This window comes from Ruditapes philippinarum, unplaced genomic scaffold (genome assembly GCF_026571515.1).
Source record: "Ruditapes philippinarum isolate M1 unplaced genomic scaffold, ASM2657151v2 ctg613_1_1_1_1, whole genome shotgun sequence".
NCBI lineage: Eukaryota > Metazoa > Mollusca > Bivalvia > Venerida > Veneridae > Ruditapes > Ruditapes philippinarum.
In genome coordinates, this window is record NW_026856642.1 from 1 (window position 1) to 15,675 (window position 15,675).

Consider the following 15,675-nt stretch of genomic DNA (forward strand, 5'->3'; position numbering starts at 1 on the left):
TTAGGGTACATCAAAAAAAATACGCAGGTCAAAGTCAAATTTTGTCATGGTTCGATGATTTTTGGCAGAGTTATGCCCCTTTAACTTTGAAAAAAAAGGAAATTTTCAGTTCCCATTCATTATCTCCCCCAACAGTTGTACAAATTCAACTCAAATTAAAGATATGGATATGTCATAAGAATACGATGGTCAATTTTCAATTTGGTAATGGTTTGATGCTAGCGGACAGAGTTATCCCTCTTGAACTTTGAAAAAAAAGTCAGAAATTTAAGTTTCCGTTCATTATCTCCCCAATGGTTGTACACATTCAACTCAAATTTTACATATAGATACATCTTAGGAATAAGAAATTCAAGTTTAAATGTGGTCGTGGTTCAATGATTTTGGACAAAGTTTCTCCCTTGAATGTTGGAAAAATTAAGAATTTCCAGTTTCAGAACTCATATTTTTGTGGAAATGTATGTAGCCATTAATTTGGCTAGAAATATGCAATATGCAATTTACAAAAGGTTAACACTGAATAGTTTCAGTGCCTTGAACTTTGCTTAAAAATGGTTAGTGTTAACATTGAATAGTTTTAAGGGCTTTAAACTTACATCAACAAATTTGTCTTTAAGTGTAAGATAATTAACTATTACATGGAACATGCTGCTTTAGCTTTAGACCGTTCCTGTAGTGAGTTCAGAGCAAACATTATCTGCGTTGTTCAGACTTACGTTACTTAATATTTTTCTAATCTGGATGGGGTTTTCGCATATAAGATATTTTGACTGGGGCGGGGTAGCATTCACTTTTTACTGTTAAATGTCAAAAGGTGACATTCTAGATACTTGGCCTATAAAAATATTGTCCAGATGTTTTGTATGCGGTTTATCAAAGTACAATTCTTTTTTGTTATTTTCTTGATTGTGCATGTCAGTAGGTTTTGGTTTTTGTTTTGTGTGTGTGTGTGTGTTTTGTTTTTTGTTTGTTTTTTGCATGGGTTGCGTGAGATGGTTGGACTTATTTATTTTATTTCTTTATTATTTATTTATTTATTTTATTTATTTATTTATTTATTTATTTATTTCTTCTAAGAAAATACTGGGATTAAAAAGGTTGAATAACGGCGGTCGTTCAGACTGTGCGCATAATGTGCTAGCTATCTTGGCTATATACAGGTGGCAATTGATCAATTTCAGCAAATAAATTTTAATCATTTATTAAAGAGCATGATTAACACTTTGATGAATACAATCAACTCAACTATTTCGTCTAGAAAATTGTGTTTGCTCTTTGAATGAAGTAGCCATCTCAAGGTGTGCTGCAAAATAACAAACAAAAAGCTACCGATGCATAAAACACTTGAACAGTATAATGAACAATACAAACATGAAATGTAAAAACGAATTCCTATATTTTTGATACCTCAAATTGCAAAATACTACATATATATCATTAACGGGACGCATTTAAAAGCTACACATATATTCTATGCGGAACAATAGTAAAATCCTTTATGTAGGAAATATATACTTAAATAGAATGATATACTGTATTCCTAGAAATTATCTGATATAAGAAATATGTATGCTTTGTACCCCCTGCGACTGAATATTCGCGAAATTTGCGGTCACTATGATTGCGCGAAAGTTTATGTCCGCATAAACACCATCCTTATGGAAAAGCGAAATATTGTTTCCGCTAAAGTTTCTAAGAATTCAGTATCAATGATGGAAAAATGAGGTATACCTTTCTGGCTTACAACACCAGCATTCCCCACATCTTGGATACTCTTCATTTTTTCCTTGTGTAAACGTATAGCCTAAGATATCTTCGCACAGTTTCCTTTGATCCTCTATTGTACCAGGTTGGGGTATCGCTGCGGTGTCTTCTTCAGTCCAGTGGTGACATACCAAATCTGTAATTTAGTGATTATTCCGGAAATAATTAAAGAAATGCATGACAAGTTAAAATTGAAGACTTTTTGCATGTCTGAAAAAATTATAATGGACAATAAGAGAAGTAACATCAATGACAACTCAATAAATATTACTTAAAAAATTAAATAAAGATCAACAAGGCAAATCCAACGTTCACAGGACGCAAGCACCGACATGTCCAAGCCACAACAGCTGCGCACCCAGACGGCACCAAACCAGGATCAGGATTGGAAAAAAGGGCGGCATAAGAAGGGGAGAGATATCATGAATTAAAACAATACCAAACAAAAGTGGCCAAAATGGGAATTAAAGGGACATGGAATGCAAGCGCTAAAAGGTGGGAGAGAAAAAAGGGGTGGCAAGAAAATACTCACCGTAAACGACAAATAAAGAAACCCATCGATTCTTCAGATAGATCATTTGGTTGTTAAAATTTTAAAGAAATGAATGTAGTTTAGTCAGTCAAATATTACTTAAATAACTACCTACGTCAAAAAGCCATTTTTAATCAATATACCTTTTGGTTTACAACACCAGCATTCCCCACATCCTGGATACTCTTCATTTTTTCCTTGTGTAAACGTATAGCCTAAGATATCTTCGCACAGTTTCCTTTGATCCTCTATTGTACCAGGTTGGGGTATCGCTGCGGTGTCTTCTTCAGTCCAGTGGTGACATACCAAATCTGTAATTTAGTGATTATTCCGGAAATAATTAAAGAAATGCATGACAAGTTAAATTGAAGACTTTTTGCATGTCTGACAAATTATGATGGACAATAAGAGAAGTAACATCAATGACAACTCTATAAATATTACTTAAAAAATTCATTTCCTTAGATAAACAAATTTTGTTAAAAACATATGGTTATTAACGACATTCTAATTAAAGTATGTACGCCTGACAAAAAAGCTCAATATTATAGCATTTAAAGTGTTTCATTTATCTGATTTAATTATTATGCTAATTATGATAATTACCAGCACTACCAGCCTTAGAGGAATCCACCAACAAAACGGCTAGGGTAATAGTGAGTAAAACCAGGCGCATCATTATGCAATATCTGACCTATAAATTAATAAAATGAATTACAATCATCGCATTGTAGAAGAGATTGGTAAACGTGTATTTCAGAGGCATGACTATTTAGTGGGTAAAATAAAACAAATACATTTCTGAAATAATTTATTTACTTCATTTGAAATGTCAATGTGTTTAAATTGCGTTTTAAAAATAGCTTTAGAGCATTTATGATGGATGTTAAACAACTGAAGAAAGTAGCGCTGAATCTGCATTTTTGTGTCTTTCTTTAATGTAGCAAAGTAATATAATTACTTTCATGTGTAAAATACTAAATTACTATAATTTTACAAATTTCCAGATAGCATAAGAAGGAAGAGATGGTTCATCTATATCGCCAAACAGTACATTTTTGGAATCTGTAACAAGATATCCACATGAAAAGTTTTTGAAACGTAAGAATAACATTTATTTCGGGAATTGATGAGCCTTAACTTGAGTACATGAACTTATATCATTACTGTCATCACAGGAACTTGAAAAAGTATCAATGATAACTCTGATGTCCGATTTTCATTGAAGAACCTCATCCCTATATGGTAAAATATATATTTAGGAATGGAAAAGTTTATGGACAAACGTGCTTTCATAGACCTGGCCGGTTTTAGATATCTTAATTCAATTGCGTATCTAGTAATACACTACTACGCACGGGCATATGAAAATAACAGTGAAATAAAATTAAAAAAAAAAATTAAAACAAATATTTAGACGTAGGTCGATAAACAGTTGAATAGCTGCTAATAGATTCTTTAGGAATGCTTAGGATGTTCCCTTATTCTATTTTGATAATGTGTATACACAATCAATCAAAATCTATGAAAGAAGGGAGTAAGCAAATTTGATCAAATCAATTACATGTACATTGCTTGGGTATATCAACGGGAAGCCATTTTTCTTTCAGCTTCTTCCGATGTTATAATATTCATAAACCTCGTTAAAATCCAAATAATAATAAAGGAAATGTCCTAAAATCTATATCATTATATAATAAAATGTACAGTATTTTTGCGAATGTCTCAACTCACTTCTTAGCAAACACTCAGTTGCAAACTTTACGTACTTAGATCATTTCAGTTCTATTATTATCATCATTATCCTTTTAATTGTTTAGCACTTTGCAATAAATGCAGTTATACTGATTTAGTATTTTGTATATCAAAATACAATTGTGTTTACGTTTTGCTACTTTTATCTCAAATCAATTTACATTCACATTAATCACTTCTACAAGTGTTTAGCATTTTAAATGTTCTACATCTATTTCTACAATATTTTGAAACACATATTTGCCCCTTTTTTAAAGATCTATATCAATTTCTTAAACTATGTTTAGCTAGTCGTTGGATATCACAATATAAACTTCCACTCAATCCTTCCACTGATTAACATTGAATTCACTACACAATTTCGAAAAGAAGTAAATTCAGTTTAATAGCGTTTTGTCGAAACAAATTTTAAAACATGAAATATACAATAAATAAAAACATAGTTGTACATACCTTGTTACTTTGTATCTTTCGCTAGAATTTGGAAATATTTCCTAAAACGTTGATTTTGTATTAACACTTCCAGCTATTTATAGGGAATCAAACATTATCAGCATATGTAACCGCAGCTTTCATAAGGCTTTTATCTTCATTATGTTTCAAGAAACAAAGGGACAGTGAAACAACAGTTTGTAAAGAATGAATGTTATCACTTTCATTATCGCCATATTAAATCAAAGTTACAACATTAATGTTCTATAATGAATACGTTTCCGACGACCGCTGTATAGGTATACATATATACAAATGTTCAAAACTCAAAACGAATTTGCAATTTCCTCTTAATGATTAATAACATGTACAAGTTTTTCTGTTCAATCTTTAGCTTCCGACATGTTCATGTGTATATGTTTTGGGTTTATTTGTTGTTGTTCTTGTTGTGTGGTTATGGTTTTTTAGAGGGTGGGGATTTTTGTTTCTGTGTGTGTTTTTTTAGGTATTTAGGTCTGTTTGTGTCTTTTCAGTATTATTATGCCAATTTTAACACAATTTCTTAACATATCAACCTAAGCAGCTTTTTACAACTAGTTAGAAACTACTAATTTCTCCTCAAGCGATTGACTACTTGTCCAACAAGATTTCTAAACCAGTGACCATATGACTCAATGTCCTAGATCAATTGGCAAAGAAATTACTCTTCGACCGAGGATAAAAGCAGTGCACCCTGCATTACTTATTAATCTGATTCTCTCTCTATTGAGCTAAATGGTCATACAAAATATGTACGTATACCAAAAATATTTTTCCATTGTGATATATCAAAACGAGAGACATCTTGCAGATACCTTTCAAGTGTGTATGATTCGTAATATTTATCAGATTTGTTCCCAAAACTGACAACATGAAAATCTAAGTCGTGTGATTATTCTTTGTAATGTTAGGTATCATTTAATAAAACAATACTTTTTGGACATAAATGATTCTAGATATCATTATTTGCATTCTTTTCTATTTGTTATCCCTTAGCAATTAACGATTTTGTACGGATATAATTCATTTGATGATTCTATAGCGCGGGCTAGTGACACGTGTTCAATACACTTAGCGCCGCCTTACTGAACTGAAAGTGTGTTTCAAAATTGAACATCAAAAATTTTTCTTAAAAGGAAACTAAAATACTTTTAAATACACATATTACAAAATGAAACACTGCAAAGTTTAGCAGATATACAAGATACAAGATAAACGTTTTTACGGTGGATAATTTACAAAGAAGGTTATTTTCCGACATATTGCCGAGAAGAAAAGAAGTAACATCTACCTAAAATGACCGTTCTGTTCTAGGCTTTGGGTTAAGATAATTATGACATTTGCTTAGAAGAAGAAGTATATGAATTCCCCCACCCCCCTTAGACATTTTTAATAAAATATTTTCGGAACGCTTGTCAGTTTTCTTGTTAACCAAACAGACGTGGCATATATCATTTCATGCATCATCAATTATATCAAGTCATCTTGTAAATAATTTATATCTTCAAAGTGTAATTAGAGAAATAATTATTTAAATGTAAGGTTACCTGCTATACCGATAGAATATTTAGTGTAGACATTTTGAGTTTCATGTTGACGTCAAATGTTCTTTAATTATTATATTCAATACAATAACTGATATGATATTGTCATCTACCATAATTGATTTATTTGTGAAACACTCACCTAACGGCGTTATTCAAAACAATTGCACAAACAGGCTGGATTGACATACGGGCTAGATATTGAAACATTGAAAATCATTGTACATGACACGAATATTGTACGTAATCAGAATGAAGTGGTCAGGAACAAAATATTCTGCTGACCTTTTGTAGGTTTGACGATGATTTGACAGATGCCCAGCTGGCTGTCGAAAAATAAACTGATGAATATCATTCATTCTAGGAATACTGCAATCCTTTTTTAATCACAGAATAAACACTATTTGTATTCCTTTTTTTTCTATTTTTTTTTTATTTTATCCTGTTTTAATGTACTATTTTTTCATGTTTATTTATTTATTTTTCCTTTATTTTTTATATTTTCGTCTGTCAATAATTCATCGTAATTATGATACAGTATGTTATTGAATGTCGTTTTTTTTCTTAAACGGTATACTTTTGTGTGCGCCTGTTAGATGATGCAATATGATTTGCCCTTGTCCGTCCGTCCGTGCATTCTCATGTTGTGTCGCATGTAGCTCTAGAAGTACTTGAGCTAGAGTCAACAAAATTTACAAGAATGTTAATCAACATTCGGACAAATTTCTAGTTTAACATATTGATTAATCTTCAACTACACTAATAACTTAGTAATCATTTTGCTATTTCGTGTCAAGATATTTTTTTTTATTTATTTCTTTATTTTGTTAGATAAACTTAATGTTTTCTTAACCTTTTATTATTATATTATATTATATGGATTTAATGTTATCCTAACCTATTATTATTAAGTTACACGGCATCCACGTGGTAATACAGTACATGAGATGCATGTAGATATCAGGGGGCGTCCGTGGCCGAGTGGTTTAGGTCGTTGACTTCAAACCACCTGCCCCTCACCGCTGTGGGTTCGTTTGGATTCTTTCATGTAAGGAAGCTATCTAGCTAGCTTACGGAACGTCGTTGGTTCTACTCAGGTGCCCGTTTGTGCCTAAAAGAATTTTTTTTTTGGTGGGTGGGTGGCTGGGTATTTGGGTATTTTAGTTTTTTGCGTCAGTGTTATTACGCCGATTTTAACACAATTTTTTTACATATCATCTTGACCGCCCTTTTTATAGTTTTTATTTATTTATTTATTATTTATTTATTTATTTATTATACCCCCGCACAACAAAGTTGTAAGGGGGGTATACTGGAATCAGCTTGTCCGTCCGTCCGTCCGGCCGTCCGTCGGTTTTTTCTTGTCCGCCCAATAACTTAAGATTCCTTTGACCCATAGTCTTCATATTTGGCATTGAGGTTAGTCATAATTGGTAGATGGCCCCTATTGATGTTGAGGTCACCAGGTCAAAGGTCAAGGTCTCAGGGGCCTTGACTTCAAAAAGCTTGTCCGCCCAATAACTTAAGATTCCTTTGACCCATAGTCTTCATATTTGGCATTGAGGTTAGTCATGATAAGTAGATGACCCCTTTTGATTTTGAGGTCACTGGATCATAGGTCAAGGTCATAGGGACTTTGACTTCAAAAAGTTTGTCCACCCATTAACTTAAGATACCTTTGAGTAACCCACAGTCTTCATATTTGGCATGGATGTTGATCATGACTATAAGGTGACCCGTATTGATTTTGAGGTTACTGGGTCAAAGGTCAAGGTCACAGGGACCTTGACAAAAAAAGCTTTTCTTCTCAATTGCTAAAGAATGTCCTGTCTGCAATGTATTGATTTTGACATTTTCACACTTGAAGCATGTAGAATACATAACTTAGCAATGAACTGGCTTAGTAACCTCAGATTTGGCAGGGAGGTTGTCCTTGAGCTCTAAATGGCCACTGTTTATTCTGGCAAAGTGGTATTCACGCCATGATAGTGGCAGTTCTAGTTTTTTTTATAACTTATTAGAAGTTACTTATTTCTCAAACAAATGACCATAAGACGCAATGTCTGAGATAAATGGCTTAGAGAAATAACTCTTCAAATGTGAGGATACATACACCGTGCCCTGCATTACTGACAAAAAATCTGATTTCACCCCTTATGTTCATATAAAATATCTACGTATACTAAGAGTGAATTTACCATTGTAATATATCAAAACGAGTAACATCTTGTAGATACCTTTCAAGTGTGTATGGAATATGATATTTATGGCACAGGTTTTATATATTGTATGAAGATTGTTTAGATTATTTATATAATTATATAAAAGTACTTTGGACGGTAGAAAAGCTTTTCGGTACCTTTTGTGTATGTATGAAACATGTTATGAATCACATCATATCAGATTTGTCCCCAAAACTGACAACTTAAATATCTCAGTCGTGTATATACTCTTTGTTATGGAAGGTAACATATGATATAACAATACTCATTGGACTTTAATGATTGTAGATATCATTATTTGCGTTCCTTTCTATTTGTTATGCCTTAACAATTAACGATAATGTTCGGAGATAATTCATTTGATGTTACTAAAGCGCGGTGTCAGTAGGCTGTTCAATACACGTGGCATCGACTTACTGAACTGAATATGTTTGTTTCAAAATGGAACATAAAAAATATGTTTAAAACATAAACTAGAATAGCTCAATAGGGAGAGAATCAGATTAATTTGTAATGTAGGTCGCACTGCTTCTGTCCTCGGTGGAACAGAAATTTCTCTATGGCAATAAATCTCGGACAATGAGTCTTATGGTCATTTGTCTCACAACGCTGGTTCAGAAATCACGTTGGACAAGTAGTCAGTCGCTTGCAGAGAAATAAGTAGTTTCTAATTAGTAAAAAAGTCGGTCAGGTATATCGAACGCTCAGATGTGACAAAAAATTGTGTTAAAATCGGCTAAAATATTGCACAAAAAAAAAACAAAGAAAAACAAAACAAAGAAACACAACAACAAAACCCAGAACCCAACACCTTCCCCCCCCCCCCCAAAAAAAAATAAAATAAAATAATAAAATAACATAACAAAAATATATACACATGAACATGTCAGTAGTTAAAGCTTTAACAAAATAACTTGTACATGTTATTTTTCATTTTTGGAAGCTGTAACTTATGATGGAAATGGTAAAAAAAAATTGAGTTTTGGGCGTTTGCAGATGTTTTCATATAGCGGTCATTGCGGATCCTTCAATGTATCTCGTTAGTTCCATTCCATTAAAAGAGGCAAATTGTCTCCAAGTAAAACAAAAAAAATAATCGTAGAATCATGAGTTGTACTTATGATTGAACATTTAACTACATGTTTGTATTTGATTTTTGTTGCTCTTTTAACTGTTCGCGTCATGCATTATGTTTTGTGATGACATTGGTCCTTGGGGGTGATTCGAAGGGATGAAAATTGATTTTCACCTAATTTAGTGGTGCTCTTCACATCAATCGTGACTGCATACACATTTCATCTTTTATGTAAAACTCCGATTAAATGCAAATACCACATTTCAAAATGTAGAACAAGTGTCAATATGAACATGTGTTCATATACGCCTATTTTAATTCAATATGGTGACAAAAGAAAGTGATAACTTTCATTCTTTACAAACTTTTGTTTTACTTTCCCACTGTTACTTGAAATAGAAAGAAGATAAAAAGCTGATGAAAGCCGCAATTACATTTGCTGATAATGTTTAATTCCCTATAAATGCTGGAAGTGTTAATACAAAATCAACATTTTAGGAAATACTTCCTAAATCTAGCAGAAGAAGCAAAGTAATAAGGTATGTACAGTTATGTTTTTTAATTATTCATTGTTTGTATATTTCATATTTCATGTTTTAAAATTTGTTTCTTCAAGTTTCGACAAAATACTTTAAAACTGAATTTACTTTTTCGAAATTTCGTACTTAATTTACTTTTGATAAGTGGATTTTTGTTAAACGTTCGACGTTAACTTTTACTTCACTTTGTGTATTTAGAGGACGTGTATGAATCTTGTTTCTAAGTTAATTTATTGAAGGATCGAGTTGAAGTGTATACTGTGGAATCCAACGGCTATCTAAACACTGTTTCAAAAATTAATAACTCTTTTAAAAGGGGGAAAATATGTGCTTCAAAATGTTGTAGAAATTGATGTAGAACATTTAACATGCTTAACACTTAAAGAAGTAATGAATATGAAATAATTTGTGATAAATGTAGCAAAACGTAAACACAATAGAATATTGACTTCCATACAAAATAAATCAGTATAAATGTACTCATTGCAAAATGCCAAAGATTTGTTGTTTTTTTAAATGAAAATGAAAAAACGGCTCAGCTGTATAGCCAATAAGAGATCTTTGGAAAAATATTTAAGAATATCAAAAATAAGAATGAAAACTTTATTGCATTAGCATTTTCAGATTTTATGACGATATTCTAGCAAATTAATTTATTCAAATGCTTATAATGGAATTAACATTAAGCGGGTATTTCCGGTGTCTTTGTACATCGCGTAATGATGTTAACACGTAAAGTTTGCAACTGTTTGTATGCTTAGAAGTGTGCTGAAAAATTGTCAGTCCTGTAACACACATGCATAGCATTTGTTTTATACAATATGTTAATTTATTTTAAATAATTTCATTAATTTTAAGGTCAAATATCGCATAAAATTAATTCAGATAAATAAAACGATTTAAAGAATATAATATTAGGTCGTAGGATTTGCTGCTTTTCACATTGTCTTTTATAAACTTTTTCAGACATGTAAAGACTGTAATTTAATTGTCAATAAGCTTTTAATTTGTTTTTGATTTTTCGGAATAATCACCACTTTTCAGAATTCGTATGTCACCACTGGACTGAAGAAGACAACAATGCGATGCCCCAAGGACGTACACCAGAGGATGAAAGACAATATTGTGAAGATGTCTTAGGTTATGTGTTTACACAAGGAGAAAATGAATTCTATCCAAAATGTGGACAATGCTGGTGCTGTAAACCAGATGGTATGTTGATTAAGATTTATGTTTTTTTTATGACTGTCTTAATTATTTTCATTTCCAAGACAAAGAGTTTAACTGTCCATCATCTTTTGATTATTCAGCTTGATCCCGGCATTAAGACTTCTCAACTAATTTTAAATTCAACTTTCGTTAATTAAACTTAATTTAGAATTACCATAAATTATTGTACCAAATTGTCACTTTAAAAGTTCAGTAACAGACTAACGCCTTACATAATTGAATAGGAGCTAACCCGGCTAAATGGCTTTCTGACGCAGGTAATTACTTAGTTTTAAATGACAGATTTTAACTATTTTCATTTCCTAAAAATTCAAACAACACAGAGAGTAATACTGTCCCACCAGCGTGCTATTCTTCAACTGGCGTCTGATATACAGACTTCTCAACAAACATTAAATTCAACTTCTTTCTGTGTCACATTAACTTCCGAAATTAACGCTTGCAACACAATAAAGAGAGTTACTAAAGTAGGCGTCATTCTGGAATGTGTATGAATTATCGGTGCATAATATAGAGAATAATAGGTTGGTGCCGTGGATTGAGAAAGTTTATCTGGCGAGGCGGAGGAATTTATTGGGTGAGCCGAAGGCGAACCCAATAAATTCCGGAGCAGAGCCAGATAAACTTTCTCAATCCACGGCACCAACCTATTATTCTATTTATCCTGTCACCGTTTTTTTAAAGAATTTTATTAGGCAAACAACCTTTAATCACACTATCGGAAATGTTTCTATATAAACAAAGAAGGCCCTAATTTTTCTACACCAATGCACTCGCCGTTCTTATTATCTCCTCGTGTATTTTCACATTGAGGGCGCCATTTTGTTTGAAAAATGTGATAAATAAAAACAAATTTTTGTCGAATTTTGTTGTGAAAACTATCTAGAATGAAAGAAAATGGTCTAACTAAGAAAATGAATTCGAATACCAATATCTTTTATTCAGTCGTTAACGCTGTACAGACGTTTAAAGTATTGTTTACGTGACGTCACAATGTAGCGCCAAGTAGCACGTGCAAAACAATCAAATCAAGTACGCTATTCTAAAATGTCGCAAACAGTTATGTTTTACATTTATTTCACTTTAAATAATTTTTATTTCGCTTGAAAAATTATAGAGTTAAATAAAATAAACAAACAAAGTTTTATCAACGTTTCCAAAATTCGTTATTCTACACACAGAAGATTTAACGACAGTTTTTATATTTTTTCTTGAAAAGTAGTCCGGCAAACATGCATACCACGTGATCAAGTGCCGTAGATCAGTAAAAATATACGGCACCTTGTTATCGGGCCGAAATTGAGACAAGTGACAGGATAAATCTCACTTATCGATGTCACCACATTTACGTATTTGAAAGCTCATGTGAATGGAATCGGAGCCAATACCATAATTGTTTCTGGAAACGTTTCTAGCGTAGTCAATCGACTTCGTGAAAGAGTTTATGCTTACATGAATAACGTATAATTAATTCCGTCGGTAATTAATTACCTCTGCAGCATACAAAGGTCTTACGATCAACTTGAAAAGTACATCCTCGGTTAAGAACCCTTTGGTTATATGGATTTCAATTTGTACCAAAAGTGATAGAAAAGTGTGTGTTCATATGGTAACGTACGAGTTGTTATGCACCTTTTATCTTCGTTTTAAACTATAAGATCCATATAAGCATAGATATAGGTTTTTTTGCAACACAGGCATATCGAGACAATAGTGAATTATTTGGCATAATAATCATTCAATAATACTTATATTTTCCATGTTTAATGCCATATTTGTGCTCATTTGTTTTACATTGCAGGAGAGGAACTTCTGGTTAATGAAAGTTTGGTATGCTACCACTGGACTGAAGAAGACAACAACGCGATGCCCCAAGGTCGTACAGCAGAGGATGAAAGATATTATTGTGAAGATGTTTTAGGCTATACGTTTTCAAAAGGAGAAAATGTAAACTACCCGAACTGCGGGATATGTTGGTGTTGTAGACCAAAAGGTATCAACTTCATTGCATTGTTTTCAGTCTCGTGTATGCTATTACAAACTAAACAAAAGAACTAGTTATTTGGCATATTGGCCTTTGTATTATTTTCGTTAATATTGGTCAATTCACATTTGCTCAGAAGGATTGTCTTTTGCATTTTCTGATAAAAGCAACACAAAAAAGCTTTCAAATATTTCGTGGAATGATCTTTTTTCTTCTTCGTGAGATCACTTTAGAGTACTAAGAGATAATGGTATAGACTATCCTAATAAACCAAGATGGATATGGAAGTAAATAAACGCAAATAAACTCAGTTTTGTTGGGTTTTAAGTCTTTCCAGCTTTGCTGGTGGATGGAGGCCTACGTGGCCTTCCGTGTATTATATCATGCACGAACGGGAACCTGAATAGAACCTCCGACCTTCCGTAAGCTAGCATGAAAGAATCCAAAGTCTCTGTCGGGAATTGAACCCACAGCGGTGAGGGGCAAGTAGGCTGAAGTCAACGACATTAAGCACTTGGCCAACTTTACATCTTATTTTTGAGTGAAGTAGTAAGCCGGCTTTAGGACTGACGTAAGATATGCTGCTAAATGTAACCACATTCATGACATTCTTAAGAATGGTATTCATTTATATGAATTTTTTCTCTTGATAATTAAGACACGAACGTCAAACAAGTCAATAATAAAACGGTATTTTCTGCTTGACGCACGTTATGGATCGTTAATTTAATATCAATCCGAAATGGATCAACCATGTCAGTTTTTTACTGGAAGAATTTGTCCTTTATAGTTTTAGTATGTCACCACTGGACAGAAGAAGACAACAAAGCGATGCCCCAAGGTCGTACACCAGAGGATGAAAAACAATATTGTGGAGATGTGTTAGGCTATACGTTTACACAAGGAAACAATGAAGAGTATCCAAAATGTGGGGAATGCTGGTGTTGTAAGCCAGAAAGGTATTTCTCATTTTTCGATCATTTATGTATCATTTTAAGTATATTTTTCCTACTGTGCCATAAAGGACATAAATGAACATTTCACTATTGTTCCACATGTAGCATTTTACTTCTTTTTGTAAAGGATATATTTATGTAGTATTTTCCAGTTGTTCAGTAAAGAATAATTTTAAGCTAATTATTTTGAGGTATCAAAAATATAGGAATGTGTTCTAAAATTTCAAATCTTTTTTTTTTATTCCAGTATTGTTCAATATACTGTCCAACTGTTTTAAGCATTGATAGCTTTTTGTTTGTTCTTTTTGCAGTTAAAGTGCAAAGATAGCTTCTTCGCTCAAAGAGCAACCGTTCTGGACGAAATAGTCGATTTATTTTATTCATCAAAGTGTTAATCGTGCTCTTAAATAAATGATTAAAATTTATTTACTCAAATTGAACATTTGTTTCCTATTAAAACTAATGGCAAAATGGCCTTTGTTTTAAACAGGCTCCTGGTCAATGACTTTTCAAGGCAAAATAATAACTAGCTGACTAAAAATGCATTTCAGCATTAACCATATAAATCAAAAGCACCAACTATTGTATTCTGAACGTCATGAAATCGATAAAACCATTGGACACAAATGCTCGCACACTCTATTGATAGTCTTCTGACGTACAGCAAGACAGTATGACGGAGGACAAAGGCAATTCTACAAGACCTACCCTTGCCCTTAAGTGGTTGGAGCATAATAACCGGCATCAAATTTTTCCAATGTTGACATCTTAATTATTTTCCGCGAAAAATTCTTTCCGCGAATTCAAATACACATACCGTATTACAAAAATTAAGAATTTCAAAACTCAATATTACATCCCTAATTGTGCTTAAAGGAAATAAAAAACACGCAAAATTCAGGTGCACAACTACAAAGACTGACCAACAGCCCTGTAAAGTGTCATGACTGTAGGTCAAATATTTCTTGAGATATCCTAAGCACAATTTGAAAATTGCAAATTTATACTACGTCTATGGCAAAAACAAAACTGAATTAATCCACAGGAAAATCCAAGGTGCACGTCTTTACATGCTGGTTCGTTGATTCTATCTGAAGCACTTTAAGAGGTATGTACATGACACAACATTTAGGAAGGATTTTTACTAAAGCAATAACTCATAATACAAATCTGAATAAATAAAAATACAAGCAAACTCCCAGGTGAGCAACTGCACATGTATACCAAGATTTCTAGGTCAAATACTGTTTGGGCTACGCGCGACCCTAGTAGAATATTACAAATCTTAACTAAGTCAAGGGCAATGACTCTACAAAAACATTTCTGTAAAGCTTTACGACTCCATGTCATATACTTTTTGGGTGAGGCGTGATAAAAGTTGAAAATTGCAATTTTTCACCAAGTCAAGGGCAACAGCTCTCCAAATACTGCATAAATCCACAAGCAAACCACCAGGTACACAACTACATATGCTGACCAACACTTCTGTAAAGATTCATGGCACTAGGTCAAATACTTTTTGAGCTATGTGCAACACAAATTGAAAATTTTTACTAAGGAAAGGGCAAAAACTCAGTAACAGGTTCAAATCATAAGGACTTTA

The 15,675-nt window shown here is 32.7% G+C and overlaps 2 protein-coding genes and 1 long non-coding RNA gene across 3 annotated transcripts; 2 read left to right on the forward strand and 1 right to left on the reverse strand.

The window, feature by feature from the left end:
* Positions 1-1,185: 1,185 nt before the first annotated feature.
* On the reverse strand, positions 1,186-4,633 carry LOC132747195 (uncharacterized). Its single transcript, XM_060736527.1, has 5 exons — positions 4,505-4,633; positions 2,903-2,990; positions 2,440-2,607; positions 1,732-1,900; positions 1,186-1,303 (listed from the first exon to the last, which is right to left on the reverse strand). Exons 2-5 carry the CDS (start codon positions 2,973-2,975, stop codon positions 1,294-1,296), a joined length of 420 nt encoding a protein of 139 aa, XP_060592510.1. The 5' UTR covers positions 2,976-2,990; positions 4,505-4,633; the 3' UTR covers positions 1,186-1,293.
* A 5,141-nt stretch (positions 4,634-9,774) lies between these two features.
* On the forward strand, positions 9,775-13,542 carry LOC132747197 (uncharacterized). The gene is made up of 4 exons (XM_060736528.1): positions 9,775-9,902; positions 10,947-11,114; positions 12,934-13,125; positions 13,445-13,542. Exons 2-4 carry the CDS (start codon positions 10,988-10,990, stop codon positions 13,540-13,542), a joined length of 417 nt encoding a protein of 138 aa, XP_060592511.1. The 5' UTR covers positions 9,775-9,902; positions 10,947-10,987.
* A 366-nt stretch (positions 13,543-13,908) lies between these two features.
* LOC132747196 (uncharacterized) lies at positions 13,909-14,497 on the forward strand. Its single transcript, XR_009628091.1, has 2 exons — positions 13,909-14,075; positions 14,384-14,497. It is a non-coding gene; the product is annotated as an uncharacterized LOC132747196 (long non-coding RNA).
* Positions 14,498-15,675: the final 1,178 nt, after the last annotated feature.